Source organism: Haliaeetus albicilla, chromosome 26, assembly GCF_947461875.1.
Source record: "Haliaeetus albicilla chromosome 26, bHalAlb1.1, whole genome shotgun sequence".
In the NCBI taxonomy this organism is placed as follows: domain Eukaryota; kingdom Metazoa; phylum Chordata; class Aves; order Accipitriformes; family Accipitridae; genus Haliaeetus; species Haliaeetus albicilla.
The window spans coordinates 6,859,917-6,883,670 of NC_091508.1; the positions used below are offsets into that span (position 1 = coordinate 6,859,917).

General features: G+C 55.9%; 2 protein-coding genes across 9 annotated transcripts in view; one reads left to right on the forward strand and one right to left on the reverse strand.

Annotated features, from left to right (window-relative positions):
• Window positions 1-13,010: 13,010 nt before the first annotated feature.
• MYOG (myogenin) lies at window positions 13,011-17,484 on the forward strand. 3 transcript variants are annotated; one of them, XM_069771953.1, is made up of 3 exons: window positions 13,013-13,629; window positions 15,966-16,047; window positions 16,669-17,484. In XM_069771953.1, the coding sequence occupies exons 1-3, from the start codon at window positions 13,150-13,152 to the stop codon at window positions 16,701-16,703; spliced, it is 597 nt and encodes a 198-aa protein (XP_069628054.1). In that variant the 5' UTR covers window positions 13,013-13,149; the 3' UTR covers window positions 16,704-17,484. The 3 variants fall into 3 exon arrangements, with proteins under 3 accessions (XP_069628055.1, XP_069628054.1, XP_069628053.1); XM_069771952.1 differs by having other exon boundaries at window positions 13,018-13,629; window positions 16,829-17,484; XM_069771954.1 differs by lacking the exon at window positions 15,966-16,047 and having other exon boundaries at window positions 13,011-13,629; window positions 16,829-17,484.
• A 275-nt stretch (window positions 17,485-17,759) lies between these two features.
• Window positions 17,760-23,754, reverse strand: part of PPFIA4 (PTPRF interacting protein alpha 4) — a 60,551-nt gene continuing 54,556 nt past the window's right edge. For all 6 annotated transcript variants that reach the window (XM_069771950.1, XM_069771949.1, XM_069771948.1 and 3 more), the window contains 6 exons: window positions 22,886-22,983; window positions 22,035-22,210; window positions 21,743-21,811; window positions 20,717-20,894; window positions 19,483-19,574; window positions 17,760-18,995 (listed from right to left, as the gene is read on the reverse strand). In XM_069771950.1, coding sequence (XP_069628051.1) covers window positions 19,516-19,574; window positions 20,717-20,894; window positions 21,743-21,811; window positions 22,035-22,210; window positions 22,886-22,983 — 580 coding nt within the window. In that variant the 3' untranslated portion in view covers window positions 17,760-18,995; window positions 19,483-19,515. The remainder of the gene's footprint in view (window positions 18,996-19,482; window positions 19,575-20,716; window positions 20,895-21,742; window positions 21,812-22,034; window positions 22,211-22,885; window positions 22,984-23,754) is intronic.

Genomic DNA, 23,754 nt, shown 5'->3' on the forward strand with positions numbered 1-23,754 from the left:
GTCGGGTGTGAGACAGAGGATCCGGGGAGGGGAGCCCCCAGGCAGAGCCCGAGCTCGGGGTGAGGGAGGACCCAGCGCATCACCCGGGCACGGAGCAGTCGCTGCTCCGGGTTCACGGCACCCCAAGTCAGAACCAAACCGGCCCAAAGAGCTGGGGTGTTCACCCGGGGTCTGGCTGACAATGCGTCGCCCAAAATCACTGCTGGGGTGCATTGGGAGCGAGCCCCAAAGCACCCTTCATCCTCTGAATGGCACCTCTGGGTGCTGCAGTGGGCCTGCACCCCATGCTAGGGAGGGGGGAAGGCACAGGGCTGGCAGCATCCCTCACACGGGGGGCTGTGTCAGTGGAAAACAGAGCTGCTGGGGCAGGTGGAGGGTCTTTCCAGATAAGGCGTGTGAAGCAATAGTGGCCCCAAACTAGTGGTAAGGCTGGACCGGGCACTATTTAAGGTCCTAGGAGAAGTTTGGGGAAAAACAGCCACCCTCAAAATTTCCCCCCCTGTGCTGGGTAGCACAGAGGCAATGGGGCTCTATCTGACTGATGGAGCTGAACCAGCCAAGCCCTCCAGCGACACCCCCCGCGCAAGGGTGGACTCGGCACCTGCAAGGCTTATCCCGTGTAAGTTGCTCCCCAGGAGCGGGGCTGGTTTATCCGAGTGCTGCTGGGACGAGGACTGGCTATGACCTCAGATTTGGGGCAAGGGGACTCTCCCAAACCCCATCTGCACCTCTCCCTATCCTTTCTCCCTCCTCTGGTGAGACTTGGGGCTGGAGTTGTCCCTTCCTGCTCTGCTTTGCCTCTGTGAGAGATGTCCCAACACCTAGATCTGCCCTTTGGGGCTGACCCTCAACCCTCTCCTCCATCAGAGCCTGCACACCCCAAGACAGGGATGGGAAGAGCTGTGGGACCATCACAAACCCAGTGCTGGACTTCTTCATCAGCTGGTGGCCTGTGGGCTTCCCCCTCACCTCCTTGGCCAAGTGGCGAGCATAGGGCTGGGGGGTTTGAGCAGCCAAGGGCCATCTGGGCACTGTGGCAATGTGCCACCTCCGACCATTGGGCTTTGCCAGCAGCAGGGCAAGGAGAGCTTATTTGGATTTGAATGATCTGCTCTGCTGAGAGAAAAATAAACCAAGGATGGCAGGCTCAAGTAAACACCATGCTATTTACAGGAGGCGTTCACTGGAGCATCTCACAGTGCACCTCCTCACACATCCTACACTGCAGGGAGGAAGCTGTTACCCAGCTATAGGGCTGAAACCCTAAAGCCACAGGCAACGCGTGTGATGGGGGCATGCAGGACAGGGTACTGGAAGTGGAAAGAGCATCGCCAGAGAGCCCTGAGCCCCCGAGCCCACCAGCTTCCCAGGGTGAGTGTCCTTGCAATCAGCCTCTGGCTGGGAGCAGAGCAGGAAAACCGGCAGGTTCATCACAGGAGTGCAATGCGGAAGCAAACGCGGGCAGGTCCCGGCCTAATTGTATGCAAATCTCCCAAACACAGAGATTAAAAACCACTCCTTTTCCTTAGTGGATTTGCAGTTTGTTTCCCCTCCCTGGACTCATGCCCCAGCATACTTAATTTTAGCAGCACCCCTAAAAAACCCCATGTTATAGCAAAAATGAGCTGCTCGGCTAGGAGTCTGCCAAAGAGGGGTATGAGCTCTCCCACTAGCCCAAGCAAACTGTCTCAGGGCTTTGGCAAAGGCTGCAAAGATTGAATGAGCAAATGTTGCTGCTGGTCATTGCAAGTGGTTGTGCAGAGCCTGTTCCTGATGGATATGGCATTATCTGCTTGTCCTCCTGGACACTAGGCTAGGGCTTGTGCCAGGCGAGTGTTGGGAATTCCTTAAAAACCCATGAAAGGTAATTTTCTGGTGAACATCAAGTACTGCGAAGATTATTCAGTTCTTCCAGGCCCTTGCTAGGCTTTGGAAGGGGAAAATGGCCTGAGAGCTGTGATGGGTCATGATGATCCCAAAGTGTCGGATGATGCTGCTACAGGCAAATACCTGCTGCCATCCCCGGCACAGTGGGAGAGATGGGATGAAGGAGGGCAAAGAGGGTACACGGTGTGACTTCAATATTCCTGCACCAGAGGACCAAACCTTGTCCATGGCAGGAGGGCATGGTTTGTGGCCAGCTCCGTGCCAGCGTGATGCACCAGAGGGTTTGGCGTGTCAGGGCCGGCTGAGCCAGCCTGCCCAGCTGACGAGACCAAACCCCCACTGAACAGCCCCAGGGCTCGGCAGCAGCCAAGAAATGCTTTTCCAAGGAGGCAAGTCAGGATGTGGGTAGCTCATTTCCACCCATTTTTCTTCAGCCTTTCTTGGGGGTTTGAGCTTTCCCCCTCCTGCCTCAGTTTACCTACGTGAAAAGCAGCCCCATGCTGCCATCCCACCTGCTCAGTGCAGGAGATGCTGAAGGTTTCTCCACCTCCTCCATCACGGGGACCATCGCACAGCCCTTCTGGTCACGGAAAGGGGCCTCTTAATTAGGAAAGTTAATTAGGAGTGCGGCTGGTGCCAGCAGCACAGGGCTGTGTGCTTGGAGGGCTGAAATCTCTGCGAGTTATTAATTAGGACGAGCGACTCCCTGAATGCTACAGTCCGGTGGGTCTGGACAAGATGGCACAAGGCAAAAAAAGAAGGAGCAAACAAAGGGGAAACCCGGAGCTTTTCTAAGGCTGCCTCTGCTGTGCTGAGATGCTGCCCCATAGCACCAGCCCTGGGGCCACCAGTCTGTGTGCACCGGGTGACACGCAGCCTTGGCAGGACTTCCCTTGGGATACAGGGCTGCTCCATGATTTGTGCTCTGTTTCTCTCCCATTTAACAGGATACATGGCCCTTGGGAAGTCATTTGGGGAGCAAGGAGCACCGTGCTTTTGCAGGGTGATGCATCTCCATCTGGGCTTTGCAGCAGATCCTCAGCAGTAATGACACAGCATAGAAAAAATTCCTGGGAGATAATTTAAACCAGCAAATCCCGGATGGTGGACTAAGGAATGGCTGCTTCCCCATGGACTGACCCTTTCCACCAAGCGTATCTCAGCCCTGCCGCCCAGAGCAGGTTTTAAAGCAGGTTGGCAGCGCTGCCCACGCACTGAGGGGGAAACTGAGTCACAGATGATGTCTGTAGTCACTCTGCAAGCGGGTGCCAGTGTGAGGACGTGCCCCGGCTCCCCTCTGCCCTGGGAAAATGCCATGTTTATGAAGCTGTGGGCTCCCACTCAGTGGCCAAAGGGGTCAAGCCCCACCTGGTGCCCTGCCAGATGCCAGCCAGATGTTGCCCACAGGCAGCTGGGTTGCAGCCAAGCTGGGTGCCTTGGCACAGCAGGATGCTAACGGGCTTTTGCGCTTCCCTGGCAGGGAGGAACTGCTGAGACATCACTTGATGGAAGAGAAAACATGTTCAAGACCCAGCGAGCTCTCCGCCAGTGCTGTCCTTGGCACAGCAGCGGGGTAGAGCAGAGGTCTGCCCCAATCTCTGGCTCTGCAGCACGCCTGGGACTGCAGCGGGCTGCTGGCGTCCGCCCCTGTGCCCCAATCCAGGCCCTTTGCCTCTTCACCACTGCATCTTCCTCACCACGCACTGGGTTTATTTTAATCCCGAGGGAGCCCTGGGAGTGTTATCAAGACAGGCTACTGGCCAAGAGCTATTCCTGCCCACCGCTTCCAGCAGGCTCTGCAGCGCAGTAGGGGGTTAAACCTTTCTACCGCTGCAAATCAGTTTAGAGGACTGTTAAAACCCTTTGCCCCCACTCCACAGCCACCCCTTAAACAAACCCAGTACTTGTTTAGCCTCTCTTTTTATTTGAAGCAGCCCGTGGAAAGACAGGACGGTGCTTGCTACCTCCAGCCCTGCGGGCACTGAGCCGTGCCTATGGAGAGGGAGGAGGGAGGCTGGTGGTGTAAGTGCTCTGAAGCATGCAGCAGTGATGACAGATCTTTCTGGGGCAAAGACTCCTGTGAAACAGCGACTTCCCAGGAAAGAAAAAAAAAAGGGGAGGGAATGTAAAAGGAAAAACGTGGCTTCTGCAAGTCCTGGTTTGCTACAAGAGATGAATGAGGGGAACTTCTTCCCTTGATAGATCTCCAAGATGGTATAATCATTTTCTGATTGATTTTGGGGGAAATATTGGGGAGAGGATGAAAAGCCAAGCGGGTGCTGTGCCTGGAAGACACCAGGGCCAGCCCCAGACCTGGGGCTGTGGTGGCTGGGGGACACCTGCTCCTACCCCCCCATGCTCCATAGGGGCGGTGGAAGATGAGGATTTGGGGTGAAGGAAAAAGCAGGGGGTGAAGAAGTGACAGCAACAGAGGAAGCGGCCGAGGAGGACTGGGCTTGGCTGGTTTGGTGCCTCCGGGGTGAGGATGGAGATGTGCCCCCTCACGTGGGGTGTAAAGGAAAGCCATGTCCCCACGGCTGCTGCTCCAGAAGTTTGTATTTCTCGCTTTAGAAACATGTCCCATATTTCTATTTTAAAATTCTCTGCTTTTAGCTTCCAGCTGTCACTTACTGCATCTTTCTCAGCTGGCTGGGCAGCTCTCAATTTTGGTAACAGAGTTTTTTTCCCCACTCAGACACGTACAGACCGTAACCACATTGCCACCCTCCAACACAAAAGCTCTTCTTCCATCTGACTCCTGCAGCCTCTGAGCCCTGGGCTCTGCTGCTGCCCAAATTATTTCCTTCCAACCAATCTAAACTGAAATGGTTTCTTTCCAGAAATTGTCAGGACAGAAATACACTGGGCAGGTCCTCTATGTCATAGGAAAAGCTGTTTAAACCCTTCCCATGTGCCTAAACCTACAGATTCCTATTGAAGACATGGAAAATTCCTTATCAGCAGAGGGGATCCGCCTCCTTCCCTGTTCCCCTTCTCCTCTTCCAGCTGGGATCCTTTCTCCCATGGTCCCAGAGCAGCACAAACATTACCCAAACCGTCTGAGCACCGGTGAAAACAGCCTCCCAGCCCTGATCCCTGGGGGGGTGGCTTCTCTGGGACGGTGACGCTGCAGCAGGACATGTGACATTTTGCATTGCACAGAGCAACCCTGAGACGGTCGACCAAGACGTTCCCACAGCTGGCTGCCTTCCTCGGGGACGCACAACCAGAAGTCCCCTGCCACGATCTTGGAGTGTATCAGCTTTGATGGACATGGAGACTGCTTCTCCTGCCTTTCCTCCCCTTGCTCCCATGAGTGGGGAGGATTTGGGGTGCAGGACCCAGCTTGGGGCTCACCCAGCCTCACAGTGGGAAGCCCCCAGATGAATGTGTGCCCTGGGAGGAGGTGACTTGGTGCAGCGATGCCCCATGGACCTGCTGCTGCAGTGGGGTGCTTCATGGCTCCGGGGCTTGGGGGTGATGGAGAAGTGGGGACCCATCAGTGGTGGTTCAGTGCTGCAGAGGCCAAGGGGTGTCAGCTGGGTGGCTGCAGCTTTTGGGGTGCTGAGAGTCCCAAGATACTTTCCTAGCTCTGGGGGAGCAGAGAAGGGGCAAGGGAGGATGCAGACATCACCTTGCTGGGAAAGGCTGAGAGGAGGTATGGGCCAGGAGAGCACCGGGCTGAAGGGCAGAGACCTCAGACAGGCGTTGTGAAGGCAGCTGTGTATGTAACACCAAAATTCCTCTCCTCTACCCTGGAAGCAGCCCTTTCCCATGAAAAGCCCTGGCCGAAGCAGTGTTTGCCATCCATGTCCATCTCCTCCATCCAGGGTGGAGACATGGGGATGGAGCAGGGGAAGGAAGCTCCCCACCATGTCCCCATCCCTTGTGTTTTCCTGCAGGGATGAAAGACGGTGAAACCCCATCCCACACCTTCTTGGCCTTCCCAAAATATCACAGGGGGCCAGGAGCTGAGTTGCTGTGCCTCCGCATATACCCTGGGTTGAAAGGGGACCCAAGACCCAGCATAGCCACCAAAGAGGCACTGGGAAGGAAAAATCCAGATACGGCCCCAGGTGCACCCCAGGGTCCCCTCCTGAGGACAAGGGACCTTGCCCAGCCCCAGGGGCAACTGGGTCTCCCAGTTTCAACTGCCTAAATACATGCTCTTGATAAGGCAGAGACCAACATGAATACTGGTGGCCATGAGGTTCAGCTCCCCCCCCAGCCATTTCACTCCCCAAAAGCAGTTAAATCCATGGGGCCAAAGGGACCAGATGTGACACAGGCACTGGGCAAAAGGGACAGAGGACACAGCTCCTGCAGGAAAAATAAAAGGAGGGGAACCCTCAAAGCACATTCCTGTCCCTCCCGATGGGGTGAAAGCTGAGCTGCACCCCAAGAAAGACTTGAGGGCAAGCATGGTTGAGGCCAAAAATTTCACCTCCAGCTGAGCACAAAAACGCAAAGGAAAGGGTTTCCGGGAAGTCCCCCCACTTCCCCGGAGCCTCCCCTCCCCGGATTGGGATGTTTTGGCCAAAAAGATGAACGAGGGGATGGGGGGGGGTGGGGGGGTGGGTGCAGGAACTGGAGGAAGCCAAACCCTGGGAGCTATTTTCAGCCCTCGGGCAGGAAAAGCACCTGCTGGGGTCATTACGCCGCGGGAAAAAACAAACCTCGAGATTTTCTCCCCAGGGGGTGGGAAAGGAATAGCTGGGCTCATCCCTGATGGGGAATCAGTGCCGGTTACGAAGGGGTCACCCCGAGGGTTTCCAGGTCCTGATCCCCCCTCTCAGCCCCCGGGCAAAGGGCTGGGTCGGCACCGTGGATCCTGCACAGGGAGGTGGTGGGGTTTTCTTCCTACTCTCCCCCCCAAAAAAGGGGTTCAAAGGGGTCTGAGATGCTTTCGGCTTTGATTTGGGGTGTGCAGCCCTAAATCCGGACGCGGTGTGCAGATCACCGGGCTGCTGGTGCCCTCTCCCGTCGGCCGCCCGCACGGCCGCGGCGGCTGAGGGTTTCTCCATCCCTCCTGGCAAGGAGAGGGTGACCTCCGCCCCCCCCGCTCCCATGGGACCCTTGGGTGGCCCGGCTAAGGAAGCGGGGGTTTATCCTCGGTCACAACCTCAGGGCTCTGAGAATTTGCATTTCGAGGCATTTTTCCTCGCAGGCAGCCAGGTGTTGCGTTTGCTCGGTGGTTGGGACAGGCTGGAAGCAGCTCAACCCCTTGTGATGGGGTGTGGGGAGCACCCCAAAAACATCTACCCCATTTCTGCTCCCTACACCAAACCCCACCAGCCTTCCTCACCCCTCCCAGCCCTTCCTCATCCTCCCAGCTCTCATCTCCCCTGGCTGCGGTCCAGCTCCACCAGTTCGTTGCGTGCAGGACACCCCCACAGTGGGTGGCGCGGGGAGCCCCGTGGGGTGCAGCACTGCCTGCCTGGCCATGGCTCTCACCGCTGCAGGGTCGAGATTACCCTCCAGCAGCTTGACTGGTCCTGACAGCATGTGCTGGAGCGGCCGACAGCTGAGCATGCGAGTGGGAGCTGGGGTGTTGCTGAGGCACAGCCACCCGATGGGGCTGAACACCCCGGTAAGGGGAAAAACCAGCCTGGGGTGGGGGGGGTTACCGAGCCTGGGTGCTCACGGGACAGGCTGAGCCGGCAGCCTCTCCCCACTATGGGAATTTGCAGGGTGAGGCCCCTCCGGAAGGGCTGGGTGCCCCTCCCTGGGGACCAGCTTGTGTGGCATCACCTCTGGCATGTCACGGGGAGGGTCTGCCATCATTTCTTCCCTTGGGCATCCCACCCTGAAGCCACGAAATCCCCACAACCCTCCCTCCCCCAGCTCTCTGATTTACCTCGGAGTGTGCTACATGGGGTCATCCCTCCTTGTGCCAACATTTGCTGTCCTGTGGGGTGGGGGCAGAAAAATGCAGGAGTCACCGGTTTATGTCCTGAAAGCCCCACATCAGCATCACCAACTGCTTTTTCTCCCTGTTCACTGGACCCTGATCCTTCAGCATCAGCCCCCGGCCGGGCCATGGGGGCTGGATGAGCCCCAGTGGGAACATGCCATGGGACAAGATGATGGTCACCCACCCAGGAGACCTGGCTTGCAGCCACCCAGCTCTTTCTCAGCCCCCTCCATGGTCCCTGCGTGGCTCCAGGCATCCCAGCTCAGGGCTGTCCCCTGCAGAGGAACTCTGCTGTCCCCAGGTCCCATCCCTGGGCCTTGCGCCATCCCCCTGGCCCAGACAGCTGTCCCTCTCGGGGGGTCGAATAGCCACCACATGTCGCTGCTGAATCCCTCGCATTTATGGGTCTTCCTCCAAACACCCACCTGTCCTCCAGCTCGCCCCAGCCTGACTCTCCCACCCCAGGGAAAACAGCCCCTTGTTGACAACCCGAGTCCCCCCCTTGCCCCGGTCCCTCTGTGACAGATGTGGGGACAGCCTGGCCGGTGCCACCATGCAGGGGATGGAGGAGCAGCATCTCACATGCCTGGAATGCCCCTGGCATGGGGGGACTCCGGATGGGAGAGCCCATGGTGGGGTTCGCTAATGGGTGACCTGCCAGATGAGTCCCTCCTCCAGCTGCAATTTGGGGCTGGGGGCTGGGAAGGGGAAGGGCCATGTCCAGGCCATGGGGTCATGGAGCAAGGGAGGCCATGGTGGGGTAGAAATGCAGGAGGTTTAGTGCTGACAGTGGGGCAGAGCATCACCTGATAAGTGGAGGCAAGCAGGGGTTTCAAGGCACCCAGTATGGTCCCTGGACTGGATCTTAGCAGACTGGTGGGTCAGGGCACCCACTAATATCCCCAGACCAGGATCCAGTGGATTGGTATGTTGGAGCACCCAGTATTGTCCCCAGACTGGGATCCAGTGGAATGGGGACTGCTCAACCACCAGCACCTTTCTGCTGATACCCTGCCCTCCCCCCTCCCCCCGATCCCAGGTCAAACCTGTAAAGACAGTTAATAACCAGAATAAAACTGTTATCCAGCAAGACTTTATACCTCCATCGTTATCCCTGATTTCCTGATGGGGAAACTGAGGCATGGGGGCTGGTGCTTGGGGGTACAGAGTTGAAGTGGGGGCTAAGGACGCTGAGCCCTGTGGGGATATGGTGCTGCAGGGCCATAAGCAGCCCCATCCCACCATCCTCCCAACCCACCAGTGAACCCAAAGTGGGCGAGCTGGCACATAGAGGTGAGGAAGCTGTTGGCCCGTCCTGCTACCACTGCTCCCATCCCAGCTGGGGACAGACAGCAGGACACCGTCCCCCATCACTCCCCACAGGCTAGACCTAAAACCAATCCTGAATCCCCAGCAGGCTGAGAGGTGGCTGTGCAAAGCTACTGTCTGGTGCGGATGGGGTTGAAGAAACACGCTCTGCCACGGCCCCATCTCAGCCGAGCAGCTGTCGCTGTCCCAAATCTCTGGTGAGCAGGCATGTCGGAAATCCCGGGTGTCGGAGGAGAGGTCTGCTCCGCATTCCTCAGCCGGGAGCGGGGAGAGGGCCAAGCATCTCCCCGCCGCCTGCAGCTGCTCCCAAATATGTTACGACTTGTCACCATGGCAGGAAGGGATGTCGGCAAGCCTGGAAAGCGAGAGGGGACATGGGACAGTGGGGTGCCTGGGAGGACAGGAAGGTGGGTCCCGTTGGAAATAGCATTTTAGCGGGACCCCTTTCCTGTGCTGAAATCCCAGTGGGATGATCTCTTTGCTGGGTCCTGGCCAGCCCCAGCTTTTCTCCCCATCAGCGGGATGGTGCCCACACCTTCCGGGTGTAGATGCTGCCTTGACCACCCAGCTCACTTCACCAGTCCCTAAATCCTGCTGCTTTTTCTGCCAATGCCAATGGAAGGAGCCAGCAGGCACCATCTCTGCCATTGTTGCTCCAGTGCAGGGACCCTGCAGGTCCGTGCACCGAGCAGGGACATGCACTGTGTGTGTGCAGCTCCATGCACCAGGCAGGGACATGCACCAGGCTGCAACATGCTTATGCGCTTCTCCAAAACTCAGCAAATCAAGAGCATTGGCCACAGTGGAAAAGTAAAACAGACAGAGCCGCCCTCGGGTGTCTCTCCATGACCCTGTGCCGTGGACCTGGCCACCAGCTTGGGAAGCTGCCCCAGAGGAGCAAGGACAAACCTTCCTTGCTGAGATTTTCTCAATGGTCGGGTATTTTTAGCTCGGGCCTCGTGGCTGCCCGTCCCCGCCGGCTGTGACGGGGTAAGCCGTCCCCACGAGGCCTCCACCAGCCGGGGGAAGGTCACCCCATGACGGATTGCAGCACGTTCTGCCTGGGGCTCACACAGCATCGCCTTTGTGTGCCTCCCAGCCGCCACCATCCATCACAGGTTAACCTGACAGCCGGCAGCAGAGCCCTAATCCCCCGCCAGCTCCAAATTACCCGGGGTGCAGCCTGCAGCCGCCATGGGCACCCATGGGACCTGGGAAAAGCTGCCCTGCTTGTCCGTCCCCTGGCTATTGTCTTTGTGGGGAGCTCAGGGTGGTGCGGGCTACAACAGGAACCCCCCAGTAATCCAGACACCGGGGTCCCTCAGTGATAGCTACTTGTGTGGCAGTTATCGTTATCCCTGATTCAAAATCCACTGGGATGAGCCGGCTGGACTCATGAACCCCAGACCCCGTTGTGTCCCTGCACCGCGCCTGGGATTAGGGTAATCCTTGGCATAGAGGTCTGATGGAGGACCAAAGCCATGGCCGGGGGGAGCACAGCGTTATCCCGGTTCGCCGTATTGGTGGCAGTGTGGACAACCTGGTTAAAACCCCCCAAAAGGAGCTGGGGCCGCCACCCCAGTTCAGGGTCCCTCTTCCCAAGCCCCCATCCCACGCTGGCACTGGCTGCCCTTTTGTCCCCATCTCCACGGGCTGCCTCCTGCCTCCATTGCCTGCTTGGTCGCAGTGACATGATGGCGTTGGTGGCCCATGGGGGCTGGCTCGACCCACATCCCTTCTTACTCCTCTCCTGGCCAGGGGAAGGCCACTGCGGTGGCCAGCGCCTGCTCTGCCGATGCTGCCCCTCTTTTATGAAGTGCTAAATGCTTGGCCGCGCTCTTGTACGGATCTGCCACGTGGCCCGCAGAGCTGGTTATGTCACTGCTGGGTTCCTCACCTTCCAAACACACTCTTGCAATTAAAAAAAAAAAAAAACCAAAACATTTACATGGTACAGCCAGGGCAGTCCTGCAGGCATCTCTCGTCCAGGCTGCGGCTTGCCGGGCTCGCCAGGGTCATGTCCACCAGCAAGTGCCACTGAGAAAGGTCCCCATGAGCAAGTCAAACTGCTTGACATGGTGATGTGAAGTTGATGTGAAGCCCTTGGGCTCGGGTTATCCCCTTCTAATGGTTTCACATCTGCCACTGGCTCCTCTGCACATTCTCAGGGGTGAATCCTGACTCTTCCTGACTGTTTCCGTGCTTTGCCTTAATGCAGGGGCCAAGCTGGCACTCTGATTCCTTCCTTCTTGAGTATTTTGGGAGTTTGAGTGACCCTGGGGAGAACAGGGGCTGTGCCAAGGGCAAACCTTGAGGCTGCAGATTTTTTTATAGATGCTAAAACCATGGGGAGAGCAAATCCCCAGGGCTGAGACCCCAGGATTGCTGAAATCAAGGAGAGGATGCATTATAAAGCTCCTGGCCCCAAAGAAATCACTGCAAAGAGAGAAGATCATTGTGGCAGGTTCTGAAAAGGCTAGAAATCAACCCAAAGTGAGCAAGGGTGCCTGCAGTAAGTGCAGGGAATGCATCACGGCATGGCCTCTCTGGGGAGGGGGATTTGGGGAAGGAAAATCCCGGCAGGGTTGGCCCTGCTCTTTGCTGACATTCTTTCCACTGACCGATCCCTTGGCTGGAATCTGGCCCGGAGCAGGAATAGGAGGAGATGGGAGATGGTTTCTGACGTTCCCGATGGAAAAAAAAATCCCTTCTGAATTAAAGACAAAGCTGGAGAGACGCGGTCAAATGGTTGGAGTCAGTAGGGAAGGTGGGTTAAAATCCCACCCATGCTGCTGCTCATGCAGTGTCCATGGTTGTGCCTCAGTTTCCCCATTGGGAAGGTGGGAGCAATGTGTCTTTGCTGGGAGAAGGGTGTGGCAGGATGGCGTTTGGGCTTTGGTTATCCACGTGTACAGAGGCCAGTGCCAGAGACCAGCTTGGATAAGCCAGTGCCAGGGTGGGAGGGGATGCAGCCCAGGTGGGCTCCTCTGCCAGGACATGGAGACAGGTGGGAGAAGGCGTCCTTTGGGTTTGGTGCATGGGAGAAGCCATGAACATGGATTTTTATGCCAGAAATGCTGCTCTGGGATAAGGGACTTGGCCAGGGACCTTCAGGAAGCCCATGGTGGGGGAAAGGCTGGGCCTGGTGCTGTCCTGCCTGCTCCTGCCTGCCTGCCTGCCTACTCTGTTCCTGTGGGACAGGCAGGAGGGATGGGCAGCAGAGCACAGGGACTGGCACCAGGGTGGGTGCTGCATGGCAAAGGGTGCCCACGGGGAAAGGGCTGGACCCCGGCGTGCTTCCTGCCTCAGGACGTCCCTCCCGGGGCTGGATTCTTCCACTTCTACACAGCTTCAGCAGAAGCAGGATCAGGCCTTTACACTGCAACACGCACGGGCAGGATGGGGCCATGGGAAATATGGGGGGTGAGCAGGAGCAGTGTGGGGCAGAGCAGGGCAGGGAGGTGGGAAAGGCCAAGCGGTGGAGGATGGTGTGCCGCTGTCGGGTCCAACCGCAGGGAAGGCATGGATCCGGGGTGCCGTGGGATTGAGGGGGGCAGCCATGAAGGGATGAGGGTGCCCTGGCCGGGCAGGCTGGCCACGAGGCCACTGTAAACTCCCCCCATCCCAGCCATAACTGAAGGGACCAGATGATGCAGGAATGCCGGGGGGGAGCTGGCATCCACCCGCCGTCCCTGGTGACACCCTTGGGCTCAAACAAAGCCCTTGTTCGTGGGGCGGCCGAGCTGCCCTCCGAGCCGTGCCAGCTCCCCCAGACCCCCCCCAGTGCGGCCGCAGTCCAGGCAGTGTAATCCCTGCGGGGAGAGCACATGAAATCAGATGGACAAGTTTTGATGTGAGGCAGCAGCTTAGGGCGGGCTCAGGTTTCCTTTAGGTTTTCTATATTTATCTCCGTGATTTAATGCCAGCGCCAGGGTTTAAATGGCACCAAACAGTTGGCGTGGGGAGAGGGAGCAGCCATCCCCGAGCCGTGCACACATCCCCAAGCCACCCGTGCACCCATGGAACTCTTTGAGACCAACCCTTATTTTTTCCCGGACCAGAGGTTTTACGATGGGGAAAATTTCCTGGGCTCCCGCTTGCAGGGCTACGAGCCAGCAGCGTTCCCGGAGCGGCCCGAGGTGGCCCTGTGTCCTGAGGGCAGGGTGGCTTTGGAGGAGAAGGACTCAGCCCTGCCTGAGCATTGTCCCGGGCAATGCCTGCCCTGGGCCTGCAAGGTTTGCAAGCGGAAGACGGTCTCCATTGACCGGCGTCGAGCAGCCACCCTGCGGGAGAAACGCAGGTTGAAGAAGGTGAACGAAGCCTTCGAGGCGTTGAAACGCAGCACCCTGCTCAACCCCAACCAGCGGCTGCCCAAGGTGGAAATCCTGCGCAGCGCCATCCAGTACATCGAGCGCCTGCAGAGCTTGCTCAGCACCCTCAACCAGCAGGAGCGGGAGCAGAGGGACCTGCGCTTCCGCCCCGTCGCTCCCCAGCCTGGGGTAAGTGTCTCTGTGCATCCCCCGGGGTCCCCAAACCCGGGCTGGGGACCAGCGTGGGGGTGACGCTCTGTCTGGGGGCGATCCCAAGCAGAGGCATTGCGAGCAGCTCTGGGGCACTGGGTCCTGCTGGGGGGAGTGGGACCCCCAGCCCTGGGGGCAAGGCAGCTGCTGCTATTGTGGGCTGGTGAATGCGTCCAGCAGAAATGATCCAGGGCAGCAATGATCCAGCCCCAGCTGTGTGCTCAGATCCCTGGGCAAAGGGGCTGACAGCAGCCTTCCCCTGTGTATGCACGTAGTGGGGGCTGCGTGGTCTGGTGCTGGACACTGCATTGAGTGTGGCATGTGTGCCTGGGCTTGGGAGGGATAATAAAGGCAAAAAAGAAATAAATAACATAAAACTAAAATAAATAAAATAAAATAAGACAAAATAAGATAAGACAAGATAAAACAGAATAAAATTAAATAACAAAATTACATTACATTACATTAAATTAAATAAATTAAAATAAATAAAATACAAAATAAAGTTAAATCCCCCTGCTCACAGATACACGCACACGCTCCTTTTTTCTCCCTGTAAAGTCTCGGCATGGCACAAACCACAAAGCCTCTGACCAAACACCATCGGGGGTTCACCACCCGCTGCCTCCCGTGACACCCCGCAGGTATCAGTGCTCCTGGGCGCCAAACCTGCAGCCTCCCTCCCCTCTCCCCCGCTGCCATGTGATTGCCGGTGCAACAACACGCTGGGACATGGTGACTTTTTCTGATGATTGGTGTGGCACAGCACACCTGGGCAGGGGACAGGGCAGGGGACGAGCGGGTTGGCGTGGGGCCACCTCTGGTTTCTCAGACTGAAGGTGCCGATTTGAGAGCCAGGTGAAGATGTTCACAGCAGTTGTGTCTTGCCACAGCCCTAAAAAGAGATACTGCAAGCCAGGCCCCATCACACCACAAGGCTTTGGTTGTTTAACCAAGTTTTTGAGAGATATTTTTATCTGCCCTCTGATTTCTTGGGGGCTGTCTGGGCATGCACTTCCCCGCTGCTCTGAGGCTTTGTATATGGAAATGTATAGATAGCTATAGCTATCAATATAGGTAGAGGTAGAGATGATACAGATATAGATGCTATAGATAGATGTAGATGTAGAAGTGGCTATAGATGGTATAGATATGGATATAGCTATATAGATAGAAATAGATATAGAGACCTAGATAGATATAGATATAGATAAAGAACTTCATAAGAGGCGCAGAAAAGAGGGATTCACAGAGATTCATCTCCTTTAAGACTAAGGGATTTAAGGACCAAAACAGCAGGTACCCGGGTAGCCCAACATTTAGAGCTGAATAAAGGACTGAAAAATCTTTTAGGCTCCATCCTATATATTCTTGGGATTTCCCAGTGTAAATCTAATGTATCCACTTGGGTTTGATTTGGGTGGATTTGTTGGCTGCCCCTGCAAATGTGCCCAAAACTCCGCGGAGCTGTTCCCGTGTCACTGCTGCTCCGAGCCATCCGTTCTCCCAGGCGTAGCCAGGGATTCACATATTGGGTGCAAAATCCAATATTTTTGGGGAAAAAAAATCATACCTGTAAGAATTTCCTACTTTAGTGGGAAATAAATCCAAGTTAATTAATTAGCCTGTGCTTCTGTGAACTTGTAGACCCAAAGCACCAGTTCTAGGCTGCTACAAATAGTTGGGTCCTTGGGGTTGCTCCTGTAAATCACATTTTGGGTTTAACCTGAGCTGGCATCCACTTCCAGATAAAGACAGACATACACAAAAAGTTAATTCAGAGCTTTGCTGAGTAATGCTCTCATTTTTCAGGCTGTCAGCTCTTTTCTCTGAAATAGTCATTCAGCCCCAAATCCACAAATCAAACTGCCAAAAGGTCTTCCCCAGGAATCCCCTTGGGATGGCCTGAGGGTGTCCAACCCCTGTGTCATTTTTTATGAGCCTGATCAGGTGATTTTCAGCAAAAAGCTGTTTTGCCCAACGACGTTCGTCTGTCTCTAGCCCTTTCTCACAGTCACTGGGTAAAGAGACACTTTTTTTACCTGCAGTGAGCGCATGGCCCCATTTCTCCAGAGCCCCCAAAGGAGTTTTTTCAGCCTTTATGGTTAACGAAGCATCTGGCCCTGATGGGTCCTGGGGATCCCGAATGCTGTCAGCTCTTCCAGCTGCTTTGCAGGTGGGGAGGGACATGCCCGTCTCCGTGGGGGCATTGTGCTGCAGTGATTGGGCACCCCGGGGTGTTTTTGGGGTCGCTGGTGGGGTTTGGCTGGGCTGGAGGAGGTGAGACCCATGGTCGGCATCTCGGCTCCTTGCAGGCAGCCAGCGAGTGCGGGTCCGGCAGCTCGTCCTGCAGCCCTGAGTGGAGCAGCCAGCTGGAGTTTGGCACCAACCCTGCGGGTAAGGTCCTCCCTGCCTCGTCCTGGTGTCCTGCAGCCTCGCTGGGCTGTAGCGTGGGGGGACAGCAGTGGGGGACACTGCAGCACTTGGAGCAGAGTATCGCTGAGCCAAGGCCCCCCCCCCCCCTCCAAGCAGGAGGTGCTCGGAGCAGAGGACAAAAGGAGCCTTGTCCTTCTCTCCCCACTGCTGCTGCAGAGATGAGCTCCCCCCAGGCTCATAAATCCTCCAGCACCTCCTTGGCTCAATGCTCTGCAAGTTCAGGCTTCTCCCAGATTTCACCTGATTTCACCAAGACGCCTGCTCTTAGGAGCTGAGAAACCGGACTGCAGCAGCCTGGGGTCCTGGCGGCTTGGGCCCCATCAAGGGTTCGTCCATCGCCATCCCTTGGCTTGGCCTGCTCTGGTGCTGAGCATCGCTGAACATTGGTGCCCCAGGCTCCCTTTCCCTCCCCATGCCTCTCTGCAGCTGCTGATTTTTTTTCCATTACTGCATTTATCACCCCCCCCCCCGCTAAGTCCACCTGTTTTTTTCCCCAGAAGGCAGAAACTTAAATCTCATTTTCCAATGGGGAATAAACCCTAAAATGTGTCCAAAAGTTTCACTCCCCGTTGTCCTTTCCAGGGGAAGGTCTCATCTCCTGCCAGGGTGGGAGCTGAAAGCAGGTCCCCAGGTCACTCTGGCCATGCAGGGGATCACAGGGTCTCCCTGTGCAGAGCCAGGAGCCGTCCCCAGCACATGGACCTCATCCCCAGCAGAGTCATCATCCCCTTGCTCTCTGCAGATCACCTCCTGGCTGACGAAGCGGCGGAGGACCGCAACCTCCACTCACTCTCCTCCATCGTGGAGAGCATCGCCGTGGAGGACGTGGCCGTGACGTTCCAGGAGGAGCGGGTTCAAAACTGAGCCAGTGCAAACCCCCATGGCTCTTTGAGCTGGTAACGGGGTGGGAATAAGATGCCAGAAGGGTCCAGCCGCTGAAAATCATATTTACCCCTCCGGCGTCGTGGACTGCACCGTTGGAATCACTCGCCTCCTTTCCCACTCCTCACGAAATGCTCCCGCTTGGCCAGCTGAAAAAAAAAGGGGGGGAGAGGTGGGATGTCGGCAGCGCCGCGGCCCCATGCTGGCGGCAGCCCTGGTTCCCACAAGGGTGGCTGCCTGGTGTCGGGCTCTGCTTCGCTCCCCATCCAGGGGCGATCAGTTTTTGGGGGCCAATGTGTGTGCTGGGTTCGCTTGCTGATTCTTTCCAAGATGCTCTTCGACCAATGTCTCTCTCTGGCTGGTGTCCTGTGGGCGCTGAGCCCCGCAGAGGCTGTCCATGCTGTCTTTTCTACTGAACGCTGTGTGGAGTTGCCATTTGTGTTTGTTTTTTTTTTAATTATTATTTTTGCTAACTTATTTGGATTTTTTTTTTAAATAAAGGCATTCTTGTTTGAACTGCTCAGGGCTTCCTTTACTGCTGTCCCCCTCTGCGCGGGTCTCTTCCAATTCCCAGGTTGGGGATTCCTCTGTATCAGAAAATCCAGCTGGACCTCAGCGCAGTCGCTTAGCATTGGGAACTGGATGTCCCATGCTTAAATCAGCCCTGCAGAGACTAGTGATGTCACTGGTTTGCAACTGGGGCTCAGCCTTGTACCCCAAAAACTCTCAGGGGAGCTAAAGATTAATTATATTTTTAATTTGGACTGTAGAAAGAAGGCTCAAGCCAGCACTGTTTTAAAATCCTGTTTATTGGAACACACATACATCCTTTCCTGACCCGATCCAGGGTTTGGAGTCCATGCAGTACCAATAATATGATGAAAGAAATAGGGCATCGATATAAAGGGCTCACTGACTCTTCAAATTAAAAAAATATTTAATACTGTATTAGGCAAATAATACACCGAAAAGACATCGTGACTGTATAGCCTCTCAGATATTGCACTTCCAGACAGCACATGATAAGTATAAGGTCATTCCAGCCATCAATAAATATCACATCAGAAATAGGGGCCACACAAGGCAAACGTGGCATGAGGAGACGAAGAGATCCTACGCTACAGGGAAGAAATGGGACGAGTTAAGAGCCTCCTGGATTGATCCCTGCCCATAGCTTGGAGGCAGGAGGGGAGAGCATCTCCTCTGCACCCGGAGGGGAAGGGATGGGCACGTCTCAGGGTGGTGGGTGCCCCCGTCGTGGCTCCCCAGGCACCTAAGGAGGGCCCCCTCTCCTGTGGGTGCTGGGTACCGTCCCAGCTGGCAGCAAGCCGTATGGGGCGGTTCCAGCCCTTCCCCACGCAGCTCTTCGTAGACCCGCCGTGCAGGCGCAGCCTCCCCCCTACGTGGCATCTGGCAGCACCCTAAAATGCAGCACCCCACCTGCCCACCCCTTGGCAGACAGCCACCCTCCTAGCCCCCATGATGGCCAGTCCCTGCTCCATGCCATGCAGCACCAACCCCAGCAGTGGCCCCAGCCCTCCCTGCCAGCAGCTCCTTGCCTGGCCACCCCAGCATGAGGATTTTCACGAGCCTGAATCTTCCTTGGCTTTGAGTCCTGTGGGCAGCAGCATCCCTGATGCCAAGAACTTGGGCAAGTCAGTGCAGCAGCCCATGGCGTATTGGCAACATGAACCAGGCAGGAGAAAGGTTTCCAGATATCGCAGCCCTTTTGGGGTGTCTCTGCTGCTCTGCCGGATTGCACCACACTTCTGCCAGCAACGGAGTGGGCACCCAGTGAGTGCATCTGTAGCCCGGCCAGCGTGGGGAGAGGTGGGAGACAAGCCACAGGTGGGAGCCACGGGGAGCCAGGGGAAGCAGTGGGGTGCACAAGCAGAAGGGAGAGCATCCTTTTCGGTCCACAGCAGCAAGACTGCAGCGTCTGTTGGTTTGGGCCGAGGAGCAGGCGCAGGCTGGGCTCTTGTCCTGAAAGGCAGCCAGCACATGGCCGTACGGATAGTGGGGATGTGCTGAGAAACGAAGTGGGAAAGGCCCAGTGAGGATGGCAGCTCATCTCCACCCGTGCACCCACAGGCCAACAAACCCAGACAGAGTTGGTAATGAATACTCCTGGCATGGGGGAACCATGCCCTAGGGTACAGGAGGATCCCAGGAGCCTCTCTGAAGTGCTTGACTATCCTTCCCTCACCCCAATGGGACCCCCCTATCTAGGATGGCATTCTGGGGTCCCCAGTGGAGCTGTCTGTCCAGGGACTGGACAAACCACATGTGGTTGGGATGCTGAGCATCCCTTCTGCATTATCTCAGGGTCCTGTAAGCCTCAGGCAGCAGTGGGCTGCTCCCCCACCACTGAGATCTCCATGGTCCTCCATGGCAAGGCAAACCTTGGTGAAGTCAGACACCCTGCCTGGGTGATGCTGGGCAGAGGACACTGGGCCTCGTGATCTCCTCTCAGTCCCCATCCAGCTCTGAGGCCTCAGTCCTCCTTGCACTTACCCAGGGCTGGGCTGGTTCCCGTCACACTGACCCTCAGCAGGAGTATGTCCGGACTGTAGAGGTCTCCAGCCTTGGCGACCCAGAGGCACCAACTGGAAGTCAGTCAAAGAGCAGAGCATGCAATTAGTGACTGCTCCAATCAGCCCTCGGCTTCCCACCAAAACATTTATTAGGCAGCATCTGTGCACTGAAGCCACATGAAGATGAGGGTCAAAGAAAGAGGCATGTTTGGCCAGCTCTGATGCTCCCAAGACTCCAGGGTATTTGGAAAGTTGCCGCTTGCCGTCCCTACTCTTGGGCAGTGAGCACCCTACTACCAGCGTCTGGGTGCTATCAGACCTAGGGATTTTGTCCCAGGTTTCATTGTCCTCAGCCAGAAAGGGTCAGGGTAGAAAAGGTCAAACAGAAGTTTGACCCAAACTGCTGGATGGAAAGCTTTGAAATTTGAGCAAATCTGGAGACAGGAGGAGAGCTGGGCCTGGGGCTTGAAGCCAGAAAGTGAAAGCCTAACTTTCTAATTCTCATTCACACATTCATTTCTAAGCCTGCTGAAGCCAGCTCTGCACCACTGGGGATATGGCAGGTGACTTGGGACAGTGGGACCAGGGTGCCTGGTCCAGGGGACAAACTGGGGTGACCTGGCTGGAGCTTTTGCCTCCCTACACAAGGGACCAAGATACCTTGTAGAAAGGAGTCATGTCATGTGGTGGTGGGCAGAGCCCAGGATATTTGTGCTCAGCTAAAACACACGACAGCCAGCAGCACAGGCAGCAAGCGTGTCAAAGCAGGTGCCTACCAGCCCTGGGAGAGTGGCTGCTCAGCAGCACTCGGACTGAATTGAGCTGGTTAATTAAGTCCCTTTGGGGATGAACAAGACTGGCCCAGACTGGGCTGCTGCTTCCTGACAGCCCCCAGTGCTACCCCAACAGGCTCTGACCTGGATGCCAAACCCAGGGTGAATAACACATATCCCTATGTCATGCTCCAATCCAGCCCTATCCCTTGTCCTGGAGGTTTGAAACAAAGAAATCGCACACCAAACCAGAGTCTGAAATAACCCTCCTGAAAAAAACATTTACAGCAGACAACGGCTCAAGGATGACATGGATTCAGCATTGCAGGCGATCAGCAAGCCCCTCTGCCTCTCCTCTCCTGGTGGCACATTGTTCCTCATACTCACCATGAGGTCTGAGCAGGGCTGGGAGAGGACCCTGGGGAGAAGGGGGTGACCTACCTTCTGGGGGCATTTTCTTGGCAGGGGCGGATGGAGGGGGCAGGGGCACCAGGCTGGTGACGCGGAAGCCGGCGGGCAGTGTCTCGGCTGAGCCGCTGAGCATGTTGATGCTGTGAACGTCTCGTGGGCGGAAGCGCTTTCGCCAGGATGGGGTTCGACGGAAAGTCTTGTCATCACCCTGTGAGGGAAGAGCAGGTTATGGGCCCAGCATCAGTGGCAGCAGGACCTTCTGCCCCTGTGAGATACCAGCTAACCTTCCACCTAACAAGGGTGTGCCTGTACATGGAGACCAACTCAGTGCAGAAGTGTGTGATCAAATTGGGCCAAGGACATAGCAGACCTCTCCGGGATCCCATGACATAGGCTTTATCCTTTCCAGCTTGCCTATCTCTTCTTTCCAGCCTGCCTGCAAAGATGCCTTGGAGACATCAACACGCAAGCCCCAGTAAAGATCCCAAGGGATGCATCTAACCTTGGCCAGATAATGGCATCTGGAAGAGCCTGCTTCTCTCTGTGCTCTAAAGAGAGCCCTGACTGGCTCTGCTATCATATCTCATGGAGGAAAGCTATACATAGGAGAGATCTAGATGAATTCCCACCTTCAGTGACTCAATCTGAACAGTTTTCTGGCTGCTTAACGGGGCATCTCTAACCCACCAGCTTTACCTGCCGCAGATGTGTCATGCCCACAACATCTGTGACTCTAAAAGGCAATATGAAAGCAGCTGGCAAAGAAAGCCAGGTAAGCCTACTTGAAATTCAGCCCACTGAGCATGAGGCTAGAAATGATGCACAAGACTCTTCCTCACCTGCCTCCACAGCCTGGCAGCACGTTCCTCGGGGCCTTGTCTAATAGTTTTAGCTTATTCCACTAACACTGCTCATGTGACTGCTCTAGAGAGCCTGTGATGCACTATCTGACACCACTGGACAAGGAGGGAGAGAGCAGAGGTCCTGCCTCTCCTGTGTCTTGCACAAGAACAGGCGCTCAGCATGATCTGGACACAGGAGAGATTTGGTACTCACATCGTCCAGCCTCCGATCTGTGCCCAAGGCGAGCAGGTTGTTGAACTCCCTCTCCAGCACTTGTCGAGCCTGAAATTAACAAAAAATGAGCATTCCTTGTCGATGGAAACAGTTTCCAGCACAAACTCCCATCCAAGGAAAGACTGAGAACGACAGAGAAAAAGCCCACGTGCCATCTGAGTCCTCTGCTTTGAAAGGTAGAGTTGAGTTGGTGGGACTGGTAGAGTCACACCACAGCTGTGTCTCATGCTGGCCACCCTCCTCCAAAATCCCCCAAGGATGCTGCTCTTACCTGCGTGTTCTGCGTGGGAATTTGCAACACGAGCGCCAGACTGTTGTGGTCAAAGTTTTCATCGAGGGCCAGGAGCGCCCCGTGCACCCCGCTCTCGACAAGGTTGTTTGCATACTCGCGAAGCCCGATGGACTGGATCCAGTGAATGACCTGGTCGTTGGTCCACACCAACACATCTGCAAAAGAGCAAGGGCATGTCTCAGGGCCAGCTCAAAGCACGCTCTTGGTTTTGCAGGGACCTGATGATGTCCTGAAGTCCGTTCGTACTGCCCCAGGCTGATCCTGGGACTCTCCTTCCTGAGCCAGCAGCAATACTGGGTGCTCAAGTGCCAGAACAGCTCACTTCAATTTACCAAACTAAATGCTGAAATAACAGGCAGAAAACAACTGTGAAAATGAATCCTAAGAACCCACGGCTGCTGGTGTAATTAGGGGCATTATCAATAATGAGATGTAATCTAAGCAGCAGCCAGATGTGCAGGGAATCTCAGGACAGCCAACAAGGAAGGGGAGGCTGAGCAAGCTGGGGGCTGTCCTGAGCATCTGAAATGGGCAGGAGAAGATGATCTGATGCTCAGACTGGATCTTTTCTGTCTTGACACCCTTCCTCCCTCCTCATGCCTGACTGGGGTAAGCTGCACAAATGCACTTGGAGCAATCTGTTGGGGAAATACTGCAGAGAGGTCCCCCCCAGAAGAACAGCCCTGTGGGCATGGTTCCTCAGAAATAACGTTCTTCCCTAAGCAAATGCTGTGTTAAAAATAAGGGATAGGAGAGAGACCATCACTGGGCATCTCTTGGGTTGTTTCTCATCTCCTTCTCCAGAGCTGGATCGTGTATGCAGCTGCTACCTTTGATTTCGTGTTGTGTCTCTTCTCGCCTCCTCTCGAGCTCTTTGCGGTCGTAGTTGAGCCTCTTCAGGCACATGATGCCATACTGCAGGCTGGTGCTGCAAGGACACAAGATGTCACCCACCCCTCAGGAGGGCTCAGCATTGTGGGGCAGGTGGCTTAGAGGGACCCGCGGAGAGACCCACTTCCCTGCTCGCTCTCCATGTGCCCAAAGGACGCTTCAGTTCAAGGTTGGGTCAGGACAGACACGACCCACAGAGAAGATCTTAGCTGGCAAATGGGGAATGTCCCTCCCTTCCATGGTAATTCCCCACTCCATCAGTTTTACCCTGTTCTACCTGCCTGAGAGCACATGGATCCAAATAACAGTACTCTGTGCTTGGTGGCTGGAGAGGGAAGGGGGAACCTGCCCATGGGGGCTACTCCAGGCTGAAGGGTTCATCCCCAGAGCAGGGAGGGCCCTGGCAGGCCCAAGGACACAGCCCCATGGGTCAGGGTAGATGGTGGTACCCCATAACAGGGCTGGATACTGGTGCTTGAGCAAGGTGGTTGAGATAGCATAAGCCTTCTCGAAGTTGGGCTGCTGGCAGATGACTGTTCTGCCTGCCAGTGGGGTACCAGGTGGGACAAGTCTTTATTTTTCCCATGGTTTGCTCCACAGCCAGAAGAAGGCTTGGTCCTCTGCAGTTTTGCTGCAAGGAGTGTGATGAAGGAGAACATTTGCCCATATGAGCTGCCCCAGACCACATAGTTGAGTTTAGCCTAGAAGAGCCATCCTCCAGTACCAGGACTGGCCAAGACAGGGAGAATCCCTCAAATTGCCCCATCCTTTGCTCCATGTCCAGACTCTGCAAGCCAGGCACCTCCCA